At 38.7% G+C, this 19,504-nt stretch overlaps 1 protein-coding gene across 2 annotated transcripts in view; it reads right to left on the bottom strand.

Annotated features, from left to right (window-relative positions):
- SLC26A7 (solute carrier family 26 member 7) overlaps positions 1–19,504 on the bottom strand; it is a 120,334-nt gene that overhangs the window by 46,234 nt on the left and 54,596 nt on the right. For both annotated transcript variants that reach the window (XM_040493955.1, XM_040493956.1), the window contains 4 exons: positions 9,628–9,780; positions 6,078–6,160; positions 3,783–3,930; positions 1,778–1,891 (listed from right to left, as the gene is read on the bottom strand). In XM_040493955.1, coding sequence (XP_040349889.1) covers positions 1,778–1,891; positions 3,783–3,930; positions 6,078–6,160; positions 9,628–9,780 — 498 coding nt within the window. The remainder of the gene's footprint in view (positions 1–1,777; positions 1,892–3,782; positions 3,931–6,077; positions 6,161–9,627; positions 9,781–19,504) is intronic.

Raw genomic sequence — 19,504 nt, 5'->3', positions numbered from 1 at the left:
ATGTTAAACAAAAGGTTCTGGAAAGATTTTATTCTAATAAAAATATTTAATGATAATAACAACACAGTCAATGATCATTGTTACCAATGAACGAGTATTTATTTAGTGCTCAGGCTTTGGGCTAAGTAAGCATGTATACTTTATAACAAAAAACATATAATCTTTATAACAAATACTTCAACAGCCAAGCCCAAGTCCAGTTAGGTCAGAAAGGTCACTCAACCACTAGTGGTGAGCCAGAACACAAACAAGTCCAGGCTCTAGAATCCATGCCCTTAGCCACTCACTTTATTTATCTACCTTGAATATGAAGAGCAGAAATTGAATATACAACCCCTCGTGAGAAACCAGGTGGAAACTGGTAGAGAATCCTAGATTTTGGGGGCACCTGGGAGGCTCAGTTGGTTCAGCATCCAACTCTTGATTTCGGCCCAGGTCACGATCTCATGCTTCATGAGTTTGAACCCCACTTCAGGCTCCGTGCTGATGGTGTCGAGCCTGCTTGTGACTCTCTCTCTCTCTCTCTCTCTCTCTCTCTGCCCTTCAGTGCTTCCCTCCCCCCGCCAAAATAAATAAATAAACTTAAAAAAAAATTCTCACTCAATTCCAATGCTAAATAAATGCGTATTGTTTTAAAAATGGTTAGCTGCTGGGGCGCCTGGGTGGCGCAGTCGGTTAAGTGTCCGACTTCAGCCAGGTCACGATCCCGCACTCCGTGAGTTCGAGCCCCGCGTCAGGCTCTGGGCTGATGGCTCGGAGCCTGGAGACTGTTTCCGATTCTGTGTCTCCCTCTCTCTCTGCCCCTCCCCCGTTCATGCTCTGTCTCTCTCTGTCCCAAAAATAATAAACATTAAAAAAAAAAAATGGTTAGCTGTTAATATTAACTTCTTATATTAACATATACATAAATTTTCTTATATGAAATAGTACTTAAAAGTGCAAGAGGTGAGGTGCATCTATCTGGGTTCAAATCCCAGCTCTGGCACTCACGAGCTCTGTGACCTGAGCAAGTTATTTTAACCCTCTTTCCCTCAACTTTCTCGCGTGGAAACTGAGGATAATAATTATGCCTCTTTCACAGAGTTGCCTAAAGGGTTAAATGACTTCACTTATATAACAAGTATGATGCGCAGTGCTTGGTACATAACTCAACGCATGCTCCCACCAACACTACCGCCATCGTCATCAAAATCATGGCAACACCTTCATTATCGCCATTGTCAGCTTACTGGTACCCAGCATAATGCCAGGTATACAGCAGGCTCTCAACAAATGTTGAATCGATTTCAGTTCCTAAAAATGTATGCTGATTGTTTCTTTAGCCTAAAATGTGCACAGATGACTTATTACTCATTTATCTACCTGTACCTCTCTCGAGACAGTAATGTCAGCAACAAGGACCGATTTTGCCTATAATTGACTTCATTTCATTGAAAGGAAAAATGAACAAAAATGGAAGTTTTTTCAAATGGACTGGTTAGATTAGCCAAAAACAAAATCAGCGGCACCACTAGAGGGAGCTTTATTCAAACGTTGCCAACAGTCAAGCTGCCACCAATACAGGATTTTTGACTGCTCGCCTAGTCATTCTGCTTCTGGGAGGATCATTCATAGGAGAGACAGACAGACAGACAAACTTTCTCGAAACCAGTTAGAGAAAAAAAAAATTGAAGAAGTGAAAATACTTCCAGGTCTTTAGAGAGAAGCTCAATTTTCCCACTGTCCAAGAGGGAGAGTTACCAGAAGTGCTTTGACCCATTCTGAACAATGAGGTTACCTGCGTCTTTGCCCCTGTGCTGTACAGGCCAGCCGTCCTTCCCATGGCAGCGGCGCTTGGTATGCAGAAGAAAAATGAAGGAATCACGTTGCTGAGGCCGTGGGCCAAAAATTCCTACAAGATGGATAATAGGAGAATATACCATTACTCAATCACAATCAACTTTTGGTGACCACAGGTGCCTCCTGTCAAAGGATGAGGCTTGTTTGTATCCCATTTCTGTTCTCCCCATTTGTTGTGACTTAACCACCACTACAAAAATAGCTGACTTTTATAGAGTGCTTACAATGAGCCAGAAGCTGTTGCAAGCATTTTACTCATTTAATGCTTATAACCACCTTATAGGGAAGTACAAGGATTTATGGTCTCTGTTGCCCATTTCTCCTCCATCTTTTAAGTCACGATGTTCAAGGCTTTTGCCCCCACCACTCCACCAATGACACCCCCAAAGCTAAATCCAGTGGTTAGATCTTACCTACTTGGCCTAAAAGCGGCATCTGAGATAGCTGCTCACTTCCTCCTCCTTAAAGACTCCTTCTAGGTCCTTCTAGGACCTCACACTCTCCTATTTTCCTCTTATCTCCCTGACCACTCCTTCTCAATTATCTTTATGGTTCCTTCTCACCAAACCAATCACAAGTATGGGAGCATTTCTCTCTCTGATCCTACGTATCCAAATATATGCTGATAACTCACAAGTCTACATCTCCAGCCTGGACCACTCTTCTAAACTCCAGACTCATATGGCCAACCTGCTTCTCGGCATTCCATCTGGATGGCTGACAGGTATCCCAAACTTAACTGAATCTGGTTTATTGCTGTCCACCATCCCCAGTCGTGTCCTCCCACATTCTTCCCCACCTCAAGTTCCAGTTGCTTAGGCCAAAAGCATTAGAGTTATTTTTGACTCCTTCCCCTTTTCCCAGACAGCATCCACAACCAATCCATAATCTGTCTACTTCTCGTCTCCAGCACTGCTACATGCAAGTCATCAAGTATCACCTGGATTATTGCAACGGCCTCCTAATGTTTACCTGTTTCTGCTCTTGCCAGCCAACAAAACAGACACGTATGCCTGTCCCCAGCGAGCCGGCACTCTAATTAGGGGATGCTGACAGTAAACAAGAATAATATGAAAAGCAGAGCAGAGAAGGAAGTGGAAAAATCTGGTGTTAGATTTTGGTGTACCAAGGAAGGCCTGGGAGGACTGAGATGGAGAAAGACATGGTCTGTGTTATACAGCATTGTGTCCCTTGTTCCTAGACCAGTGCCTGGTACATGGTAGAGCTCAATACACATCCGTTAGATGAATAAATCTGCTTTTTTGCAGATGACAAAACTGGGACACGGAAACAATTAAGGGCACATAATGTCGGAGTGAGATTTAGACACAGGTAATTTGCCATTCTTAACCACTATTCCACAGCTGTCCCTGTCGACCTGTGCAGGAATGTAGGGCCATAAGGCTTGAAAGAAGAAACTAGCGCGAGCAGATTCAGAAATAGGATCAATAAAATTTTCATTCTTTGGTATTCTTAGAATAAACCCTTGTACCCTTTAGTTTTTTACTAACAAGAACAAGTAATATTAATGAGCACTGGGTGTTGTATGGAAACCAATTTGACAATAAATTTTATATATTTAAAAAAAATAGAAAGGCAAAGAAAAAAAAGAATAAGTAATATTAGTGTTTTTGTTACTTTGAAATTCACGGTTTTTTTTTTTAAGTCAGAATGCAATGATAAATATATGTAGACTCCCTCCTAAAATCAAAAAGGACATCAAGATGTCCCTCTTCCTAGGAGAAAAAATGATAAATTATAAACCAACCCATGAGGGCCAGATTTTCAGCTTTCTATGGATGATTTTTGAGATTTTCTGTGTTCTACCTATTATTGTTATACACTTAGGAAAGTGACATTTTTCGTAAGTTCAACGTTCTCAGGATCTGAGTAAAGAGTACCATGATACAGCAGCTGGGGAGAGGGGCTGGGGTATACTCCACCTGGTTGTCATCAACTGAATATTTGTATTTTTTGGCAGATCCTTGAGCAAGAGCCAGGGAGGCCACGTAGCCGACAAGTGCCACTCCAAAAGCTTCAGTGATTACTGCAGAGAGGACATTCATTGGGGGAGCTCTAGGTGGAGGGATTCTGTGGAAAGAAAAACCATGCTGAAGTCATCAACTTTCATGTAATTTCTGTAACAACTTGCAATGAATTCAACTGTGGTAATGACTATGAAGTTTACATAGAAAAAGTGAAACACCCATGTGAAAACCAAGCAGCCTTGCCCTGAGAAGCCCTTTGTTTTCAATATTACTTAGCAGAAAAGCAAAATCACAAGGATCGCCATGGCGACAGCTCCGTGCGTCCATCAGGCATTTACGCCCAGGGAATTCAGGTTTTACACTACAGAAACTCTGACTCAAGGAAAATGTTCTGTATCAGAACAAAAGCAAATCTGGAGTGTTCTTTCATTCGAACTTTTCCAAATATTTAATTGGCAGGCGTTAGAGACTGTACTTCCTGCCCTGAGTACTACAGTGTTGTACAAACAATGGTTTATTGTGAGCTATAATTCTTGAGCTAATCCCTAACTTCGCCATTGAGTTCATAATCTTAATTATGTTTTTAACTCAATCCTTTCACAGTACACTTCACTATGCATCACATATGTGAAGAAAAATGTGGATAAAGGCTCCATCTACCCTCCGTTGTGAAATACAGGCCACAGTTAGCTGTTTCCCAGTTTTAAAGAACTGTTTAAATTATTTCTTTCAACTAATACCCAGCCATTATCTTACTGTGTTTTGAAAAGCACTTGAGCCAAGGTATCATTGTTGATTTATATCCCTGATGATACTTGGGAAGACTTACTTCCTCTTCAAAAACAAACAAAAAATCCCTCTGGGGAAAAAGTAGGGACAAAAGGGAAGATAATTGATGTTGACTTAATACCTAGCATCAAAGTGGAATGTTCAACCCTTTCAATTAGCAGTTTCATTGTCTACACAACCCTAGACCAAGCGCCACTCATGCACTCTGGCAGAGAAAACATTTTAAGAAAGTTTAGGTAATGCATCTAAGTCACAAATCGAATGGTAGAGCTGGGGTTCACCATCTCTTTTCAATGCCACACTCTTTCTATGATTCTTTAAGAGAATAGGTCTAGAAAGGTCATTCAAAATTAAGGAGAAATAAAGCAGTGGGGGAGAAGCGTGATTTTTTTTTTTAATCCACTAACTAAAGTTTACCCCCAAGAGAAACTGATCTCTAACATTACAGGCCCTAAGATATCCTAATATGATGTACAAAGTGTTGCCATTTCAGAGTATATGAATTTCTGTTTTCTAAAAACTGAGCTTGACTAATTATTAACAACAATAAGCTGACCCAGAAAGAAACAATAAGTTGACTTTTGAAGGTGGAAAAGTAGAGAATCCTGTAGAAAACCCAAGATGATTTAAATAATAACCTGTATCTACATAAAGGCTAATGACAGTTGTTTTTTCTAATTATCTTGATAATCTCTGAGAATTTTTCTATGTTCTTCCATTTTAATGTAATTACAAACCAAAATTTTGGACTGGAAGATAAAAATACAGAGGACTCAACAACTGTAACTTTGCTGGACATTTATAAACACTGGTGTATATATAGCCCATTAAGAGGGAATAACCCATAACACACCCCTCTCTTCCCTAAGATGTCTTTATGTTCCTTCAGACTATATTTGGATCACGTTTTGCCCTTCAGGGTCAACATTTCACGTTAACCTTCCTCTTAGTGTCCACAGGAAGGCTTTAAGAAACCTTCTCTGCTTTCACCCTCCCTCACCATTATATACCACCTAGGCCTATGTGCGGGGTTATTATTTCAGATGATGCTTCTGTACTTTTACTATGTATGAAGTGAAATAAAAATAGTCGTAAGAATATGTGAGTGGAATAGGGAACAATAAACCCCAGGGGTGTGACCATAATTTGAAAATTCAATGCCCTCCTTTTTTCCCCAAATAATATTTTAGTAAATAATTTGCGAATTTTTCACCTGAAGTAAGGCTGTATAAGATAGTCATCAACTTCCCTACTAATAGGCAAACAGTTTATGAAGTTACTCTTTCTCCATATGTGTATTATTTCTTCCTATTATTTTCAAACAGAAATTAATTAGAATTTTGTCCTATAGAGAGCCTTTGAAAGAAATGAAATCCATAGCCACCTACCCCAAGTCCTTTCCTTCATCAAAACCAAACAAACCAACAAAAAAGGAAGAAAGAAAGAAAAAGACTACATTACCCTTTTGGAATATGACCAACTACTTCTAATCCATATGTGATTTCCATATTGGTACAATAACAAGCAAATGATGCAGCAATAATCTGTGTGGTTCCATTTGAAAAAAGAAAAAGAAAATTATTACTGGCCTCTCAAACACCTTGTAACTATTTTCAAAAGTAAACATTGTTCATGTGCCCCATGATTGTAAAGAGTCATGTTGCAGTTGCACAGACTTAAAAATTAAGAAAACTTTAAAAATGAAAAAAATCCCTCTGAAATCTGTGAGCACTTGATTTACAGCCTCAAAAATTAAATGGCATCCAACAATATGGCTTTTCTAATATCCTTCCTGATGTGTCTATCCAATTATGTCTGATTTTGAAGGGGCGCAGAACAGAATATAGGCGTGTATGTGTGTGTACAGATACCACAACCAACCTAAATACCTGTGTCTCAGGACGTGAGGGAATGCCTTGTAACACAGCATGATTTCCCTCCATGACACCAACCTCTCAGGAGTTTGAGATGCATTAATATTCCTATATAGGTTAGTTGTCAGCGATGATTGACAGTCTCCTTGGGAAATTTTTAATTTTGAGCTTTCGCTATTTCTTGAAGCAAAATATACTAGTTAATAACATGCTGGACTCACTGTTTTTAAAGTCACCTCCGTGGAATCTCAGGTGCCCTACACTCTGCTATATGACATATGATAAGCAAGGTCAGGTTTCCTCTGCCTGTGTGCATAATCACCTGTAAAAGGTATGTTCGGAACTCAGTTCAGCCTTTGTTTTTCCTACCATGCCACCCCCATGTTTTCCATCCATTTTCACATTCTCTTGTCATTCTTCTGATAATTTTAGTAGGTACTAGAAATTTCACATGATTATGGTATCAGTTTAGATCTTATACACGACACTTTTTCTTTTTTGTCAAAAAGAGGCACACCAATTATCTATTTAAAGTACAAAGTTACCATATACACGGCCAGAAAAAAGGTTTAACAAAACCACACTAGCAAATTAAGGCATATTTGAACATTAATGCCCAATAATATTATTTTGTAGGGATTTTTCCTATCTGTGTATTTCTGTTCTGTGATGATATTTAACCAAATTTACAGAGGGTTTTAAAACAACAAGTAGACTCACAAAGCAAAACAGCCTTGAGAATGTTTTTAAAAGGCAATAAAACTATGCAGATTATACTGTTAAACATAATAAATATTGTGATATAATAGTGTTTTCTGATGAAGATAGCACTGGTTAAAAAGTTAGGCCTGTTAGGTTAGAATCAGAAGTATTAACATGTTCGAAAATCCCTAAGACAATTAATAAATTTAATTGCTAATAATTTCCAAGAAATATTTACATCAGGTCAGAAAATACTGTGAGATATAAAAGAAAATATACCATAGGCACAAAATATTGGTTCCTTCTTGAAACTGGAAGAACACACAAGGTGGAGGACTTGTAGCCAATATTAAAATCAAGGAATCTAAGTCGCTGAATTGGCTTCCAGACAACATCTTATTTCCTCACTGTATTTCTTTGACATGATTCAACTTCCTTTATCAGCCAAGTCATTGGTCCCTCTTCAATATTATTTTAGTATTATAGGTGTGTATAAGACGCGCACTGCCCTTAGACTTGGGCAACATGGGATACATGTCCAGGCAGGTCCAGTGCTTTAGAAGGTTCTAATCTGGCCCTCCTCAACCTGTTGCCCTTCTCATACAAGGAGAGCTTTGTAGGGATGAAGGGATGCGTCCAACTCGCCTGTCCCGGTCTTTCTGGACGACACTTTGGATACTCAAGAATTGATGATTTCCTGCCCAAATGGCCCATGCCTGCTTTCGGAGTATCTCCCCCAGATTCACCCTCCCAACGTGGCCCATGAAAAGGCCAAGGGACAGTTCTGGTGTGGAAGAGTGAGGATGTGTTTGGAGTTTAGATAATGGGACAGGAATAGCCACACATATACATACGAATCTCTGTCCCACCTACAGGGGACAGAGTCAGAGGAGGAAGAGGAGGGGCAGGCCAAAGAGCTGGCTGGCTCTCCCCAGGCTACCTTCTTCTGGCAGAACTGGAAGGAATGGGAGAATTCTCTATTCTGACCGTTCAAGGTAATCACTGTGGCGTTTTAGTCAAACTAGGAAAACAAAACCTGTTTTCTTTAACACGTTGGTCTATAACTTTTAAGTATTCAGGCCCGAATTAGCACTTTTACCTTGGCTCTTGCAAATATTAGGAGCAACCTTGTGTAAGAATTACCTCCCTCTCTCTCTCTCTCTCTCTCTCTCTCTCTCTCTATATATATATATATATATGTGGATAAAAGATACTTCTTACTAGTTTTGCATTGAATAAGTAATTTTTTTTTATTACCAGCTAAAGGGCCTTGTTACCTAAGGTTTGGTTTCATTTTTTTGTTCTCATGCAACTTATGTAATAAAGCTTCCCAAGATATAATAAGATTTCTTAATACCTATAGGACTTCGGAATAAAATGGTATGTTTCACAGTTGTTGCTGTGAAAACTAATAATTATAGTACCCTCCACTTTTATGGCTTATTTGAAATACACACAAACGCACACACATTATATTGATCACATATGTTACACGCATCTCCATAAATAATCAGGAGTATAGAATCATCCAAGGTCTAGCTATGGAGAGAGGCCATCCATCTCAGTTCTACAGAAATATGTCATAGTCCTCAGAGAGCTTCCACCATGCTAAGCTTACATGTTTATGTAAACCTACACCACTTCAGCAATATGAATGAATATTTCAAGAGGTGAAATGATTTAGACACCTCTTGTCCTGTACGTTATAACCCAAAGACCATTAAAAAACTACAGTCAGGTAATGATAGGTTAGTAGGCTGTGATTGTGTTAATATTTCATTTTCAACTTGTGCTTTGTTTAATTAAGAGTCCTCATTAGAGGCTCTTAAAATTTCAAAATGCAGTTTGTAATGCCATAAACCTTAATGTAAAGCATAATTCATTGCTTTGCCAGGTACAACAATGAAAAATATATTAGAGAACCAGGCCTGGCCCATGAAAATCATGAGTATCCTTTCAATAAAGCAAAATTAGGTCAGCAAAAAAGGTGTTAATAACTCTATCAATCACTAATGGACATTGGTCAAATGATAATACTTCTCTGCATATCATACAGATGCCACATTAGTAGGATGGGGTATCACTTTTTATAGCTTTTAGGGAGAATCATTCCAGAGATCTGAGTCTCACCCTTAGAAATGTCTTCTTATTTAAAATCTGAAGCTATATGTTCTATTATTTATGCAAAAAAAATTACAAGCATATGAGAAATGCTGTGTAAATAGAAAACATGTGTGCCTCCTTTTTTAAAAAGTATTGACTCAAAATGTTTCCTGTTCTTACATTAATGTATAGCCCTGCAAAATTAGCCTGACTTTAATGAGAGACAGGAATAGTTGTGGGTTACTGTAGACAATAGAGTGAACCTCTGCAGGTTACCCCAACAACTGGCAAGCACTGTAAGGCAGAAGGCTAAATGCTGATTTCATACTTACCAAAACTAAATCGACAGGAAGAACAACTTTAATTTTCCTTTTAAACTGTTCATTCAGCTCTTTAACCAGAACAAGCACCACGATGCTCAACAAGGATAACAGCAGTGCTTCCAGTCGGACAGACTTGATGTTTTCAAAGACATATGCATAGATCTACAGTGATAAGGAAAAATACAAACAAAATTCATGGTCACCCACAATATACCAACATCAAAATGTGGCTCCAAATGAACTCAGTGATGTTTCACAAAAATATGTTAACGGATGGGGGGGTGGAAATGTGGGATGTAAAGGGTGGCCAGTGCTGATCCAGAGCAAGTACATTTGCATGTACAAAATTGCTTTGCCCTTGATTCTCCCATTAAACTCAGTGTTTGCTCCTTCCTACACAAGGACATGGCTAGAATGACTCTTCTGAGTCTTTCCCAGGACACTTCAATGGGCAGAATGCTAAAACTCATTACCTACATGCAGATTCATCAGTAAGAGCAGTAAGGGGACATAGGCTCTTCCTCAAATTTCAGGATCAAACATGCACTCATACTTTAAATATCTATGGATACATCTGGAGAGTTAATAGCTCTGCATAAGGAGATATTTGCATTTATCTGTGTCTTCCAAATTCTCTCTTGCAAAGATATAGCACTTGTATAATTTTAAAGATTTTAAATAGACCTTAAATGCTTATCTTCAACATGTCCCTTAACTCCTCCTTCTGCTGGATCATGCTATAATTTTTATAAGCTCATTTCTGTTTGTCCACAACAAATTCTTCAAGTCATTTCAGGTGATCTAAACTAGCTTTCACTCTAGCTCACACGCTATTCTCACAGTAGCCCAACTTACTGGTTGGTACTTTGACCTCTCTTTTTAGTATCTCAAATATAATTTGACCACAAGTAAAAATACTGGATCAAAATATTATGTATATAATGGATCAAAAGAGCTTACATAGACTATGTTCCTTAGCATCTCCTAAAATTCTGCTCAGCAGGTTTCCTAATTACAGGACCCTCTGGTCCAGCGATCAGGAACATACATGAGGGATGCTGTAAAGGAGGTGTAAAGGAGATTCATCAGGCTAGCTGAACCTCAATTCAATATGTTAAATGTTACCATTAACACCGTAACTCTTTCAAATAAATAAATTAAATAAACTCAGTTAAAATGGAGCCTCACTAAGTGAAAGGGATCAGGGTATAATGTAGGTAATCCAGAATCCCAGTTTAAAAACAAAACAACAACAGCAAAAACCAAAACACTACGTGAATGATCAAATACATAAGGAATAATTAGCTTTACCTGTTATCTTTTTCATAGTATTCTATTTTATCCCATACTCTGAGGGTACTATAATCTCATAGTCACCTGCAGTGCAGACAGTATTTTTTCTGTCTCTTGGATGGTAATTGTTCACAGAATTCCTACAGCAAGTGAAGGAGCAGGTTCCACTTCCCATAATCACCCCTTACTCAATGTCAAGGACTAAAATCCAAAACGCTACTCAGTGAAATATTTTCTATAGGAGATGGGGTTAGGGGAATGTTAAAAAATTTTTGTCCAAATACATAGCTTTCTGATGATTAAAGGATAAAATTGAGAATATCATTCAGATGATTTGTCAAGGAAAAACACAAGGATCCAAATGTTTTAAAACAGAGGATTATTCCTTCTGTTTCATGCATGTATTAAAAGCATGCCCTTTTCCAAAGAAGACATCTAGATGGCCAACAGACACATGAAAAGATGCTCAATGTCAGTCATCATCAGGGAAATACAAATCTAAACCACACTGAGATACCACCTCATACCAGAGTGGCTAAAATGAACAAATCAGGAAACTACAGATGCTGGCGAGGATGTGGAGAAATGGGAACCCTCTTACACTGTTGGTGGGAATGCGAACTGGTGCAGCCACTCTGGAAAACAGTGTGGAGATTCCTCAAAAAATTAAAAATAAATCTACCCCATGACCCAGGAATAGCACTGATAGGAATTTATCCAAGGGATACAGGAGTGCTGATTCATAGGGGCACGTGTATCCCAATGCTTAAGGCAGCACTTTCAACAGTAGTCAAATTATGGAAAGGGCCTAAATGTCCATCGACTGACGAATGGATAAAGAAGATGTGGTTTATATATACAATGGCATACTACTTGGCAATGAGAAAGAATGAAATCATGCCATTTGCAGCAACGTGGATGGAACTGGAAGGTATTATGCTGAGTGAAATAAGTCAGTCAGAGAAGGACAGATATCAAATGTTTTCACTCATATGTGGATCCTGAGAAACTTAACAGAAGATCATGGGGGAGGGGAAGGGGAAAAATAGTTACAAACAGAGAGGGAAAGAGTCAAATCATAAGAGACTCTTAAATACAGAGAACAAACTAAGGGTGGACGGGGGTGGTGGGGAGAGGGGAAATGGGTGATGGGCACTGAGGAGGGCACTTGCTGGGATGAGCACTGGGTGTTGTATGTAAGCGATAAACCACAGGAATCTACCCGTGGTACATTCCAAGAGCACACTTTACACAGTATGTTAGCCAAGTCGACAACAAATTATATTAAGAAACTAATAATAATAAATTAAAAAAATAAAAAAAATAAAAGTATGCCATGAGAGTGCCTATATGAGAAAGGGGAGAAATTTACTAAACTCCAAGCCATACCAAATTTGCTGTAATGTGCGTTTTGAGAACATGTGTTTGCAGTAATAACAATGACCACCCCAGAATGAAAGGAATGACAAAACAAAACAAAAACAAAACAAAACAACAAGAACAACAAAAACCAAGGTTTTTATTGTCTGTCTGAGTTAAACTACAACTTGTAGAACAAAGCACATCCCACAAGATGCTCCAGAAGAACATGGGGGCGGGCAAAGTTTTGCTAGAACCAGCATGAAGAACACAACAGAAAAGCAGGCTGATGAGGAGCATCATCTAATGACTGTCATGTGGACCCACACAAAGAAGTCACAGCTAAAGTCAGCTTGTAGGCAACGAGTGGCATATGGGGACAGAGATAGGAATAGGGATAGGGATACACATATACACACACATACTTACACATATTTACATATGTTCATTTAATGCAAGTCTAGGCATCCTAAGTACACATTAAAATTTCTCATTTCTCATATAAATCCAGCCATCTTAGAATGCTATCACACACTAAGCTTCAGTAGATAAAAATTCCTATTGAAGATCAACTTCACTTCTCAGACCTCTGAGGATCAAAGACAGTTTATATGTGTACAGATAAATAAATAAGCTATTTCATCACAGCTGACCAAACTGTTTAATAAAATAGGAGTTTAGCTCATTTTGAAACTATAATACTAGTTCTCTAAATGGACCATTTACTATAACTTGACATAAAATGAAAAATATCCTTTTGGGATGAGCACTGCACGTTGTATGGAAACCAATTTGACAATAAATTTCATATATTGAAAAAAAGAAAAATATCCATATGTATAAACAAATCCATTTTGAGGTATTTTAAGGAATAAAAATAGACTATTCATAATACACCTATTGTTTCTTAGGTTCTTTACTGAAGCACTCACTAAACATTTGCGCACACACTCAAATTTATTTATATAATGTGTTTTTATCTGATTTGATCATTCTTAAGGTTTTACTGATGGATTCTCAACTTCTAGAATAGTGTCTGGCTGAGAAACACTAAACAAATATCGTTGACTGAATAAATACTTTGGCCTAATGTAGTAAAAATAATCATAAATCTGTAAAGAGGAGATTTTACTCTGAATAAGCAGAATGATGAAGAGGCAGGACCCAGACTCTTCTTTCCTCACCATCAATACCTGATCTACATCATAGTAAGGGTATTTGCAGTTATCATTTATTTATTCTGTCAACATGTTTGTGTACAAGGCCTGGATCTAAATGTTAAAGCTACCGTTGCAGTAAATTTCAAGTAATTGATTTTTTATATCTGCTATCTGATCCCGATAATCAGATTTTTAATAACTCCACTTTTATAAGAATGAAGCAAAATCTAAAGCTAAAAACAATTCATATTCAGGATTCAGTTAAGGGGGTCATACCCTTTCAACAGTTTCACATTTATGCAACTGTTACTGAAGTTCTGAACAAGGCCCTGTAAAGAAATACTTACAAATGAAGAAAAATCTAAATTATATCCATTTTGTTAAACTTAATAAGGCAAAGAGAAAGATCTTAACTTTTTAGAAATACTAATAGTATTCAAAACTAAATGGACTTTTGGGATGCCTGGGTGTCTCCGTTGGTTAAGCATCTGACTCTTGATTCTGGCTCAGGTCATGTTCTCATGGTTCGTGAGTTTGAGCTCTCATTGGGCTACAGGCTGACAGTATGGAGCCTGCTTAGGATTCACTCTCTCCATCTCTCTCTGTCCCTCCCCTGCTTGCACTCACGCTCTCTGTCTCTGTCTCTGTCTCTCTCAAAATAAATAAATGAACATTTTTTTAAAAAAATTAAGAAAACACAAACTAAATGGACTTTCTGTCCAATACTCAATTAACCAGAAAATTCTATCAACCAATTAACAGAAAACTCAGTCAACCAAAATATCCTTTTTGCCAGCATTCTCGTTGCTTTAGGTTTTGCAGTAATGAAATCTCCATGACAGAAAAAAAGGATTTTAATGTTTTAAGTATATAATGCTTCATCGACAACTCTTCAGTAGCAGCAATGAGTATATTTCTGAACTATCTACAAAGGGACCACACGGAATATGCTAATATATATTTCTATGCCAAAAGGAATATATAAACCTTTTAGTACTATTATTTGTTGTTCCTGTGCTATTTTTGTGTTAGGAATCTGTCATAAATCACTTTCTGTTTCACTACAGAAACAACAGAGTGATAATACAATCCTTAATAAATCTGTCAGTATGCTACTGTATAATAGGTAGAAAGCACTAATCTGTAATCCACGGGTCTTGATTCCCCCTATATGACTTTGAGTCTATCATTAAGCACAAAACCAAGAATCCATCTAGAAAAAAATAGTAACATTCATAAATGCTTGCTACCATGTGTTCAGCCTGTGGTCTGAAAACACATGTGGCATCATCTGTGCACAGACATATATTTAAAATCCATCAAGCGCACTTAAGAGTAGAAGACACGGACATAGAGTGGAAGGCTTTGTGGTAACAGAGGCACAGTGTGGTGTGATGCATCCAGGAGCCAAGGAATGTGCAGAGCCACCAGAAGCTGGAAGACAAAGAAGGTTTCCCCCTAGAACCTCCAGAGAGAGTGTGGCCAGGCTAATGTCTTGATTTTGGACTTCTGGACTCCAGGAATGTGAGAATAGATTTCTGTGGTTAAGCCACCAGGTTCCTGGCAAACTGCAATAGTTTTCACAGGACACTAACATAGTTATCAAGTCAAACGCTTCTCATTGCTGAGATAACTCAAAGAGGGTGTCAGGGACTCAGCTGTGCTCCCCTAAAATTCATAAGCTGAGGCCCTAACCTCCAGTACCTCATAATGTGACTATACATGGAAAGAGGGCCTTTAAAGAGGTAATTACATGAAAATGAGGCCGTTAGCATGGGCCCTTAGTCCAATCTGACCCGTGTCCTTATAAAAGGAGGAGATGAGGACATACAGAGACACCAGCGATATGCACGCACAGAGGGAAGACCAGGTGAAGAAGCAAGAGGGTGGCCATCCGCAAGCCAAGGAGAGAGGCCCCAGAGGAAACCACCTGTCCCGGCATCTTGATGATTGATGTCCAGCCTCCAGAGCTGTGGGAAAATCCACGTTTGTTGTTTGATCCATCTAACTGTGGCGGCTTGTTACAGGTGCCCTGGCAGCCTGCCACAGAGGTATGGGTGACTCAGATCTTTTCCCTTTGGAATTTCATATATACCCTAGTTAATCACCCTCTCTTCCAGTTAACTAAGATAGACGTATTTTTAAGACAGAAAGTGAAACTAAACAGAAAGCTTTTAGTAACAATCACTACATGATTAATACCGTTAAGAAAGACAGCCAGCTGATGTAAGCATCTCTCCCAGATAACAAGGCATGGCGGATAGCTGTGGTAAGGATCTCAACAAAAGTGCCTAACAAAGGCAGTATTTAGAAGACACTTGTCAGAGCCCCAAAGGCCTCAATAATCAAGCAGCTGAACAGACTCATTCTGTAGATGTGGAAATCCAGGCTGTAAAGATTCATGACTTACTAGGTGACTTGGCTTGCAAGTGACAGAGTCGGGGCTGTGATGCAGATGCCCCGAAGCCTAGACCAGCACATTTACCGGTTTACCAGTGACTCACTCACTACTCCTCTCTTCCAGTCCAGCATACAATTTTTCCAAACTTTCCTGGTGCTTCCTGTTTTCCTTGGAATGGCAACACCACCCCTTTGAAGGGGAGACCACCATGGCACATGCAGTCTTTGATTTTGGTTGTTAGTGGTGGGATGTCGAGGTACCTGGCCGCAACTCAGGCAAACCAACCTTTCTCACTCCTGGCCCTGCATCTTTGACATCAGTAGCAGAATCGTGCAAGGCAAGCGAGAAAGCCTTCCAACTTGATTCTAAAAGCTGTGAGTACAGGGACCGCGACTGTTTTTTCTTAACATATGCATATCTGGTGAAAGCCTCCTTGCATCCATACAGTGCATTCACCTTAACTCCTTCTTACCACCCTAAATGGAGAGGAATTTTCACATTTTTGCTATCACAAGCGATGTGGGGAGGGAAACTTGCGGCAGAAAGAATGGGAGAGACTGTTTCAATATCATCACTTTCTAGAGGAGTGGGAGAATTAACATTTCTAGGCACGAGGCTAGCCATCTTATGTGCAATGACTCATTTAATTTCCCAGTTAATAAAAGGTGAGTCTTATTATTTCTCCTTCACTTGTCACGTTACCCACATTCAATTACACAACCTGGCTTCCTTCATTAACATTATCTGAGATGGTTCTGTTCACCAGTCTGCCTATTCCTGCCCTACTTCCTGCCCTTTCAGTATTTCAATAAAACTCCATGGGAACAGGAATATTATTTTTCAAAGGCATCCTCAATGCCTATGAGGCAGTTAGTTAATATTTACTAAGGAAATCAATTCTAGTGGTTCTTGATTCAAGGATGCACACTAATCTCTTCCCGTCCACGTGTAGTTTGGAAAATCTCCCCAGATTAGTCTGTTGAACATTTTTTATTTTGAAGCCTCACACTTAGTCCAACTCTCCCATCTGGCAGGTGACGAGACTGAAGTCTGCTGTCAGTCCTGGCTTTTTTTTTTTTTTTCCCTGACTTTTGTTCTTAAAGTCAGCTTTCACCTCCCTTGGGACCTTTAAACATGACCTACAATTGCCCAGACATGCCCTCTCCCTGCTCCAACTCACTTTCAACTTTATTATGTTTGAATCCCACCTCTAAGCAGATATAGATTTTGCTTAGGGATCCCTAAAGCCATCTCCAATCCCTCCAAAATTGATGCTGGTACTCGTTCTCCCTGTTCTTAAGAATTTGATGTCTCCTATAAATTTGCCTGCATATCATTATATCATTAAACATTCTGAGATAAGCATTGTTAAATCAAATGCCTCAAATCCTTCTACATCCTAAAGTAGCACAAACAGAAAAACAACAGAAATATGAAGCTGAAAATTTAACCCTAGGCTGTATTTTTATGAGTACAAACAAGACCTCAAAAGGAAGAAAGAAAACACAACACTCTATTATTTTTTACATAATTATATGCAAACTTCTCATCAATAAGCGCTTCTCACACTGGGCATAAATCCATTCAGTATTGCTTTAAGGGATAAATGAAGTCTGCAACCAAAATGTGAACTAGGGCAAGTATGGTGTGTTAGACACGAGAGACAACATTGGGTACACGAAACTCACAACATGCACAACCAAGCTTGCCACAGCCCAGGTGGCATCCAGCCATCGCTTGTTTAGAACACTAAGTTTAAGTTGAATTACTTGAGCGTGGATTTTGGAGTGCTGCATTTTTCAGTGAATTGTGGGGGATGGAGAGAGCTTAACCCAAGATGGTCAAGTGGCAAAAATAGTTGCCCTCTGCTTTAGAATTGTAAAGCAACCTTTGTTGCAAATACCCATATAATTGTTCCGTACCCAAGTTAAACCTGCCACATTTTCTATCCCCTGCATTGCTGATTGAATCAAGCTGCAGATGAACATTCAGTTTCTTTCCCTTCAATTTATTCTGTCCATTTTTCAGAGTATGTTGAACATCCCTGCAATTCACAATAGACATGTCACAATAACTGCGGAGAAAACATAGGCTTTCATAAACCACCAAAGTGTGTTCTTGATTCAGAATTCCCAGAGGGCTTAGGTCTTCAAAGTAGATTTATTCTCCACATATAAACCTCATTTGTACATATTTAATTGTGATCTCATTCTCTATTTAAAAAAAAAAAGTTTCATTGGCTCCGATTTCCTTCTGACGTTTCTATCCCATTTCATTAACATTCTTGGTTCCTGCTTTGCAGCCTTCAGGGATGTTCAAACTAGAAAAGTGCTTCACTTGTACTTCAGGGATGGGGGCAGGAATGAAACTGTTTTTCAGTTTTGAAACTCCTCATATTTAAGGAAGGAAATAAAAACTTCCAAAAAGGGTAGTTGAATATATTGCCAAGCTTGACTTGTGCTCTCTGGTTTAATGTACAGAACTGTACATAATTATTTAGAACAGTACTCATATAAAGCCATGCCAGTGAAACTAACTTTGCCAAATTTATCATATGTTACTACAGGCCAAGACACTGGCGCCATCTCAAAGAAATCCACATGTGCTAATATGAACTAGGAATTTTTGTAATTTTTATTGTGCCTTTTGGGGAAACATCCTTTCTAATAAAAGGATACATTATCATTTCTCAGTTAAAAAAATTTATTCTAGAGAAGAATTAAACTTTCCCTCTTATCTGTTTGGGGAACCAACTATCAGTCAAATATTTGAATCTTAAGAACAACAGGAATGAAACAATGTAACTGGTGAGCCAGAGTCGCAAAACAGAATTGACCTTCGTAATCTTATTGCTTCTGCTTAGTTTTAAATATATTCCAGCAGTGTTTATAACTTATTAAGCGAGTTTATAACCGTTGGGGATGGTGAGCTGAATAGATGGAAATATTTTTCAATGAAAATAAACTAAAAAACAGAATTTCTTCAATTCTGATGACTAACCCTTATTAAGAGCAGATATAGTTATTTTTTAAAGTTTTATAAATTTCGAAGTCATATTTCTAAGTTGCAAAAAGAGAAGTAAGTTTGTTTTACTATTTAGCTTTGATTATTTGATTGAGTCCTCCGCAGATTATAGGAAAAGTATCTATTACTATTCTATTATTATTAATAGATAAGAGTATCTATTACATAAGTAGCACTTTTAAAAAAAATCTTGGTTATATCCAATATGAATTACCAGTATAAAGATAATGGCTTCTATTTATTTTTTTTCAACGTTTTTTTTTTTGTTTTTTTTTTTTAATTTTTTTTTTTTAACGTTTATTTATTTTTTGGGACAGAGAGAGACAGAGCATGAACGGGGGAGGGGCAGAGAGAGAGGGAGACACAGAATCAGAAACAGGGTCCAGGCTCTGAGCCATCAGCCCAGAGCCCGACGCGGGGCTCGAACTCACGGACCGCGAGATCGTGACCTGGCTGAAGTCGGACGCTTAACCGACTGCGCCACCCAGGCGCCCCTTTTCAACGTTTTTTATTTATTTTTGGGACAGAGAGAGACAGAGCATGAACAGGGGAGGGGCAGAGAGAGAGAGGGAGACACAGAATCGGAAACAGGCTCCAGGCTCTGAGCCATCAGCCCAGAGCCTGACGCGGGGCTCGAACTCACGGACCG

This window comes from Herpailurus yagouaroundi, unplaced genomic scaffold (assembly GCF_014898765.1).
Source record: "Herpailurus yagouaroundi ecotype Mexico unplaced genomic scaffold, PumYag 186, whole genome shotgun sequence".
NCBI classification, from domain to species: domain Eukaryota; kingdom Metazoa; phylum Chordata; class Mammalia; order Carnivora; family Felidae; genus Herpailurus; species Herpailurus yagouaroundi.
Note: the sequence above shows the minus strand (reverse complement) of the source record. Positions and strands in the feature narration are given on the sequence as shown.